The 8,456-nt window shown below is 41.1% G+C and overlaps 1 protein-coding gene across 3 annotated transcripts; it reads left to right on the forward strand.

Annotated features, from left to right (window-relative positions):
* The first annotated feature begins 359 nt into the window (after positions 1–359).
* LOC121884468 (gastrula zinc finger protein XlCGF57.1-like) lies at positions 360–5,926 on the forward strand. Of its 3 annotated transcripts, none has more exons than XM_042393306.1 (3): positions 360–781; positions 2,980–4,527; positions 5,868–5,926. In XM_042393306.1, exons 1-2 carry the CDS (start codon positions 586–588, stop codon positions 4,497–4,499), a joined length of 1,716 nt encoding a protein of 571 aa, XP_042249240.1. In that variant the 5' UTR covers positions 360–585; the 3' UTR covers positions 4,500–4,527; positions 5,868–5,926. The 3 variants fall into 3 exon arrangements, with proteins under 3 accessions (XP_042249240.1, XP_042249241.1, XP_042249239.1); XM_042393307.1 differs by having other exon boundaries at positions 2,980–4,517; XM_042393305.1 differs by lacking the exon at positions 5,868–5,926 and having other exon boundaries at positions 2,980–4,543.
* The last annotated feature ends 2,530 nt before the right edge of the window (positions 5,927–8,456 follow it).

Here is an 8,456-nt window from a genome sequence, read left to right on the forward strand (position 1 = left end):
AAGAAATCGGCTCTCAGAAGGAGCAGGTGTTACACTGTATTTGGTGACCCTCCAGAGGTTGTGACCCTGCAGTGTTGGAAGAACTATTAAGATCCTCAAGTAAAAGTATCAATACCACAATACTTCATTACAAGTAAAAATCCTGCATTTAAAATCCTACTTAAAGCACTAAAATAAAAGTAAAAGTGCCCGATTTTCTTCAAACTACTTTTACTTTTGTGCTTTCTGTAAATGTAGCTGGTAATACCTCAAAACTTTTACTTAAGTAGGATTTTAAATGCAGGATTTTTACTTGTAATTGAGTATTTTTACATCGTGGTATTAATACTTCTACTTACGTAAAGGATCTGAGTTACTTCTTCCAACACCGCAGGTCACAGAATCTGATAGGTCACCATATTCGGTGTAACACCGGCTCCCGTCGTTCAGACTCGTTCACGGCCGACACATCACTGGTCAGCTAGCTTGACTACAGTGAGCCGCTGCACGTCGCGCTGCCGTTTTCACAACAAAAACTACATTAAAAAAACCCCGCTGAACAGCTGTCCGAGCCGCCGGTTCACCAGCGGAGAGTCCGCCCGCATCATGTCCAGCGTCCTGCGGCTCAGAGAGCTCGTTAACGAGCGGCTGTCTGCGGCCGCGGAGGAGATCTTCGAGGCGGTTAAAAAAGCCATCGCGGGCTACGAGGAGGAGATCCTGCTCTCCAGACGGGAGATCCGCCGGCAGCGCAGGATGCTAAAGACACTTTCTAAACCTGAAATAAACATTAACAAACACTCAGGTTTGTGGATCACTGGCATGCTTTCATTATTTAGCCACGACCCGGCGCCGGCTATTCACTGGGTCGCTATCTGATAGCGATCTATTTTTTTTTCCTAGGACGGCGAAGTTACGACCCGCCCTACTCTGCCTCTGATTGGCTAGTACTCGTCGCCTTTGTAGGTTGGGTTGGTTAGGATCAGGGTAAGAAGATCAGGATCAGCCAATCAGAGGCAGAGTAGGGCGGGTGGTATCTTCACTATCCTAGGAAAAAATATCGCGTCCCGTCAACGCCCACTTTCCTGGAGAAAATGAAGTGCGACACAAATATTTAGTGAGTTAGCGACGTCATCGGCTTTTATTAATATGACAGGACATTTAATACTTTGGTAGCTAAAGTTGGTAAATGTTAAAGCAGGTTCATTCTCAGGTTTACAAGCCGCACAGGTCCTTCCGGGGTTGGATACAACCTGCCTACTGGAGAGAAGCCAAACTCTAGTGAAATATCTAGAAATGTAAAGTTTGCTTCTATATCTGTAAACGTCTGTATATGAAAGGCCACGATTTAAGATATATTCTCTATTTGAAATGTATGGTTTAATATCTGGTATATAATATATCCACCAAGCAGCATGACATTAAAGGACGGGTTCAGTTTTTCAAGTTTGTCTTAAACCAACAGTCAGAAGCCCAAATGAACATTAAAGCTATTCTTCTTGCTGTAATCATTCCTCTTACTGACCATTAGAAGATCCCTTCATAATGACCTTACAATGGAAGTGATGGAGGACAAAATCCACAGTCCTCCTTCTGTGCAAAAAATGTATTTAAAAGTTAATCTGAAGCTAATATGAAGCTTCAGCGTCCAAATGAGTCAAATCAAGTAGATATCTTTCAACGTTACAGTCTTTTTAGTGCCAAAGTTCCTCTTTTTGTTACTATACTTCCACCTGCAGCTCAACAGGGAAACACAAAGAGGGAATTTGATGCTAAAAAGACTGTAAATGTGTCAGATATCCACTTGATATGACTAACTCAGACTGCTGAAGCTGAATAGAAGCTTCACACAGACTTTTAAATGACTGTGTGGACACACTGTGGATTTTGGCCTCCATCACTAACATTGAAAGCACATTTGAAGGATCTTTTAATATCCAGTATGAACAGGAGGAATGATTACAGCGAGGAAAACCTCTCACTGTTACTATGGACACCTGACTGAACATGCTTTGTGACACAGTGTGCATCCCTTTGTGCTGCATCTCTTTCTCTGATATTTCAGAAAGTTTTAAAGTCATGACACTGAGGTGGATGAAACGCAAACTAATCAGCAGATTGATCATTAATGAAAATAACTAATAGTTGAAATCAGAATCAGGTTTATTGCTCTGTAAAGTTTGCACATATAAGGACTTTGTCTTAGTGCATAACAGTCAAAAATACACAAAATGAAGTAATCCTAAATAATATAATAAAGGAAAAAAAGAAATTTACAATAAAAAATATGTCAAATATAATCTCAGTGAGAAGAGCTGCTGCTGGCTTCAATTTTAAACTGAAGAGAATAAAATACAAAATATCAACCAGGAATGTTCAGATGTTCATAGTGTAAATAGTATATACAGTATGCAATTAATGAGGATAATAACATGACAAGTTGCATCAACGTAACTCGTCGCATTAGTCAGTCTCTCCAGGAAACTGCGATTTTGCGATTGCATTAATCAACGCTAATACAAGACGTCTTCTTAAAGTCTGTAAGTTTGCAATTTCACTAAATTGCTGCAACTTTTCCACATGAAACGTCCAAATCAACCGACGCTTGTGATTTATTTTCTTTTTTTTATAAAACTTTGAAAGTGAAAATGGTTCTCCTGTTAAAAATAAATTCAATAATTAGCAGTGAAATAGTTGTTTCTGTGATGTGCAGTAATGATTGAAGCCATAACATGAGACTCTTCATGAGTCGTATTTAAAAAAAAAAAAATCACATTCCCAATTCCTGCAATTTTACCTCCAAAAACATCGCAAATTGTATCACAATTTTTGAGACATTTGAAACATTTTTGGCTGCAAAAATTACAAAAAAACCTTGAAATCCTGGAGGGACGACGTAGAATAAACAAGAAAACATTTTTACATTCGATGTTCTGGTTAATATGATTAACCAGCATCATTTCTTTTGAGTTCATAAAAGTTTCTTCTGTTTTTTTCCTGCAGACCAGCCGCAGCTGGCTCTCTCCGTCTGGGATGAAGACTTCTTCTCCGAGCAGCAGGAGGAGGAAGTGGAGGACGAGGAGGAGGAGGATGAGGGGCGCTGTGAGCAGGAGTGGAGCTCCGGTGTGGACCAGGAGCCTCCGCAGACGGAGAAGAACCAGGAGGAGCTCCCCAGCGGTCAGGAGGAGGAGGAGCAGCTTCAGGACATAGAGGAAGACAGCACCATCAGGTTCATCTTCACTCCTCCGTACGTGAAGAACGAGCTCGACCAGCTGCAGTCCGAATACCAGAAAGGAGGAGAAGGAGATCCTCTGCCGAGCACCTCGGCGGAGCAGAGCCAGACGAAGGAGGAGGGCGACGACGACGACGCCGCGGCGTCCTCCAGCTGCTCCGCGGCCGAACACGACGACAGCGACGAGGAGTGGAGGGGCAGCGCTGGATCTCAGAGCGACGACAGCGACGGCAAGTGGAAGAAGAGGAAGACGTCTCGTTTATCGGCGGACGCGAAGCTGCATCCCGCCAAGAAAGCCAAACCGCGCATCTGCTGCAAAGTGTGCGGGAAAGCTTTTCACGCCAACGTCTCTCTGGTGAATCACATGGAGGTTCACCCGAAGGACGTCTGCGGCGTCTGCGGGGAACGCTTCGACACGGAGGAGAGCTTCCAGGCTCACGTGAAGACGCACGTGAAAGCCGGGATCTGCAGCGTTTGCGGGAAATGTTTCGGCACCTCGAGCGCTTTGGAGACGCACATGAGGATCCACACGGGAGAGAAACCGTTCAACTGCAGCGAGTGCGGGAAATCCTTCAACTGCCGCCACAACATGATGCGACACATCCGGATACACACGGGGGAGAAGCCGTATCCCTGCAGCGTCTGCGGGAAATGCTTCAACGACTACTCCACGTGGAAACGCCACCTGCTGGTTCACGTGAACAAGAAGAACCTCGACCCGAACAACGCGAACGAGAACGAGAACGGCAACGACGGCGAGAAGAAGATCAAGACGTCGTATCCGAAAAAGCAGCAGACGCGGACCATATGCGAAGTGTGCGGGAAGATGTTTCACTCCGTGGTTTCGCTGGTGAATCACGCCAAAAGTCACGCGACGGACCTGTGCGGCGTTTGCGGGACGCATTTCGACTCGGAGGAAAGTTTAAAACTCCACCTGAAAACTCACAAAAACGGGAAGGTGTGCGAAGTGTGCGGGAAGTGCTTCGACAGTCAGGGGAACCTGGAGATGCACATGAGGATCCACACGGGGGAAAAGCCCTTCCTGTGCAGCGAGTGCGGGAAATCCTTCAACTGCCGCCACAACATGATGCGACACATGAGGACGCACACGGGGGAGAAGCCGTACCTGTGCAACGTGTGCGGCCGGTGTTTCAGCGACCACTCCACCCTGAAGCAGCACAGCGGCACGCACACGGGGGAGAAACCGCACCGCTGCGAGGTCTGCGGCAAAGGTTTCCACCGAAAGACGTACGTGAGGCTTCACATGAAGAGTCACACCACGGAGAAATGACTGTCCGCACCCAGAGCTGTAAATAAAGGTTTCACTGAAATGTTTTTTTTTTACCAGTATGGCCTTTTACTGTTCATCAGAACTAAAATTCATCCTGACGATCATTTTCATTATCGGTTGTTTTCTCGATTCATCAAACAGTAAAAACCTCCTCTATAAATGTCTTGTTTTGTCCAACTAACATCCTGAAAAACACAAATATATTCAGTTTACAATCATGTGTGACAAAGAAAAGCATTTTAGAGGCTGAAACAAACTAAATTTTGCTTAAAAAATGACAAACGATCATCGGATTATCAGAACAGCTGCTGCTTCATTCGACTAATCGGTTAATCGGTTTTGCAAATTTGCACTGATTCTTCACGTCAAACTCTTCGGCTGCGTTTATCTTATAATAACAATAATCATCTTTATGGAGCACTTTTCAAAATCCACAAAACTGCTAAAAAAACAATTTACTGTCAGATAAAACAAGAGAAAATTAATAAAACTGAGATAAAAGTTCAAAGAAAATAAAAACTCACTACAACGATCCAACGGCCTTAATGATCAGATCTGATCTTTTCACGTTCACGTTTGTAAGTGTGTTTCCGACTTTTAACTGAAACAGGAGCCGAATTCGTACAAGAATAACAACGAAACAGTCGGATCGTACAGACAGACGTCGCGGCTTCGCTGGTTAATCGTGATGTATTTTTACACAGAACTGCTCTCCGGAGACTGAAGACGTGATTCTTGTTATCAGTCGTTTCTAATCAAACTAAAGTGATTAAACTCTTCCTGATGAAGGAACATGTGACTCAGTGCAGCGCTGTGACTCACTGACGTGTTTTTAATCGTTTCTGGACAATAACGGAGGAATAAGACACATCAGACTTCAGTCTTCACGTCTGTTTATTTAATTTTACAGATAAAAACCTGATCTGGAGACAGTTTAGAGCTCAGAATCTCTTTATCTGTAAAATAAACATAATAAGTTTTTTTTTTTTAATATCAAAACCAACTTTTCTCATTTGTTACATGCTGCATATTTTTCTATTTTCATAATTTCACTCACATGTTTGCACTACATATATTTCATATTTTTTTTGGAATATTTTCATCCCGTAAACATTTTCCTGTTGTCGTTCTATATACTCATATAATAACTCTAAAGTTCAACATGTTTTAGTGTTAAACTCGTGTTTCTTACTGTATCCTGTTACCGCAGCGACAGAAAAACTCCCTGAAAACCACTAAAAACACGACTTTATTCTGAGTTTAACTTTAACAGCCTCGAATCTTTTATTTACAGCTGTTTGACGTCGTGACATCAGATCACATTAACGCCAAAACATTTTACTGAAATCTTTTTTTTTTTCCTTTCAGCCAAAGACGTTTGCAGTGAGCTGTTGGACTGTTTTAATAAACCTTCACTTTATGACTGATGCTTGAGTCCAATTTGTTTGTTTTTTCCCGTCTTGAGAGAAAAAGACTGAAAGCTGCAGAGTCAGAGGTGAGTTTACAGAAACCAGCAGATAATCTGATATTTACAGTGTTTAAAGAGGAAATGTTCCAAGCTTTTGGTTTTTTCTTTAAAAAAACAGTATGAAGAGCAGGCAGAGGCGTCGGGAGACAACAGATTATAGATACTGAAAAGATTATTAGACTATATGTTTTATTTTAATGGTAAATGACTAATTTCAACATACAACCGTTTCATTGCTGGTGAGACGTTATATGACGTGTTGCAGTGATTCTGACGTGTCTGCTTCCACCTACGACTCGTATTCAACTCGTGTCTGAAGGTTTTTTTTTAAGCCGTAACAAATAAATACGATTCATTATAACAGTTTTATTTGCAGTGAAGTAACATTTGTCTTTAGTCCAAATGGAAACGTGAACAGATCTGAACAAAATAATTCAACCTTTCTGTCACATTTTTGAGAGTCGACACATCTGTCAGAAATCCGTGAAACATCCGGGAAGATGAGAAAATATCTTTTAACCGTATAAAACTGTACGATGAAGCATCATCATCATCATCATCACAGACCAGATGAGCTGCAGTGTTGATCGGCTGCAAGCAAAACCCAAACTAGACGTGGGAATAAAAAGGATCGAATGCAGACGGGAGAGAAGTTTGGATGCTAGCTGCTCCTGGGTCGATGCCCAGCCTGCATTACATCCTGTTTCATTAACGTTTGAGTGCACGAGCAGCGTTTTATCATTATTATTTGATCTTCAGGACTTTATAAGAGTCATAATATAAATCTGAGGGACTGTGAGATGATGGTTTGTGCAGAAAAGATGAAAAAAAACTACTGATTGTGGGAAAAATTTATGGTCACAAAGGAATGTTTTAATTTGTGCATGATGGTCAGTCAGAGGCCCTTCACACTCGGTATGTTTTACTGTCTCGGAGGCTCGGAGGTGAAGATAAGAGAGAACCTTGGAGGAGAACCAGACTCCTCCTGATAACACTGAAGGATAAATAAATAAGCAGAGTTCACTTGTTTCTGTCTCCCAGACGGTGGAGCTGAGCTGCTCTGTAAAGATGTTTTATTCTGTCGTATTAAACTTAAATATATTGAAGTAAGGACGACTGAAGCTCGTTAAGTATTAATTGTTCTAAAGTACAAGTTTTTCCACATCAGTGATACATAAATCTGGATTCATGTTTCAGAACTTTTCTCTCATCTTTGTGTTTTTGTGAAATATTGAAGTTTTACCTCTTTGGGTTTTATTTATTTGAAATGAAGTTTAGAGGAACTAACAACTCACAGACACGTGAAACATGACGACGAGGAGACACGACGATGATGATGATGATGTTATGTGAAGTTTAAAGGTGCAAAATGTAAGAATTCATGTCAATTAGTGGCGTCATAACACCAGAAAGTTGGGATGTTAGTTTCTTTCCACCACTGCAGAAAATTACTGAGCCTTTTTTTTTTTTTAAATTAAATATATATTTTTGAGTCATTTTAAAGATTTATGTCTTCAGTTTTTATGCTCCACATATCTGGAATAAACTGTCTTATTCCCTTTGTAGCTTCTATTTATTTCCAAATTTAACATTTTTTAATTGTTTTTATATGTCTTTCTACTTGTGTCGCTTTTATATTCTGTTTTAATGTCTTTTATGCTCGATGTAAAGCACTTTGAATCACCTTGTTGTACAAATAAACTTGCCTTCAGTAGGAAGCAACATACTCAGAGTTAAACACACAATATGTAATTTCAGCTGCTAGGGGTCTCAATCAAAACAATAACAAAAGACGGAGTAGTAGTAGCAAGGGATCATGGGAGTTGTTGTCTTCATTGTTAAATAACCAGCTTCACTGGGATAGGATTACTCCAGTGTTCATCATTCGCAGAGGTCTCCTCCTCTCCAGAACAAACGCAGATTAAAATCGTTAAAATACTAATTAAAGCTGTTTCACCTAATAAAATCAATATTTCTCCGACGATGTTCGGTGACCACCGGACTTCCTGGAGGGGCTGTTAGCCGAGCTGCTGCTAACGTTTGCCCAGTTTATTTCTCTGATAACTTAAGATCCAGACGTCCAATGACTAAAATCCTTCTTCTGGCTAAAAGATATAGTTAAAAACGACCTAAATTTATCATGAAAATGTGGCTTAAAACTGAATAAAAGTCATTTTATAACAGTTTGTGTGGAACAACCACAACGCCGATGTATTATCTTGTATGTGTGTAAGTTACTCTTTGGTAGACGCCATTGTAGCGGACAAACACAGCGCCGCCGTATGCATCTGGTGCGTGTTTACTCTTTGGTAGAGGAGGTATGACGCCATCGACATGCATCCAAATGTAACGGACCGTTACTTTGATTTAATTAGATACAGATAAGTACACAACTCAACAACATATATAACATAGGTCTAGTTGTTTTTATGTATTTTAATGTGGAATAATTACAGATTATAGCTTTAACAGACACAGACCTCTGTCTG

This window comes from Thunnus maccoyii, chromosome 18 (genome assembly GCF_910596095.1).
Source record: "Thunnus maccoyii chromosome 18, fThuMac1.1, whole genome shotgun sequence".
NCBI classification, from domain to species: Eukaryota; Metazoa; Chordata; class Actinopteri; order Scombriformes; family Scombridae; genus Thunnus; species Thunnus maccoyii.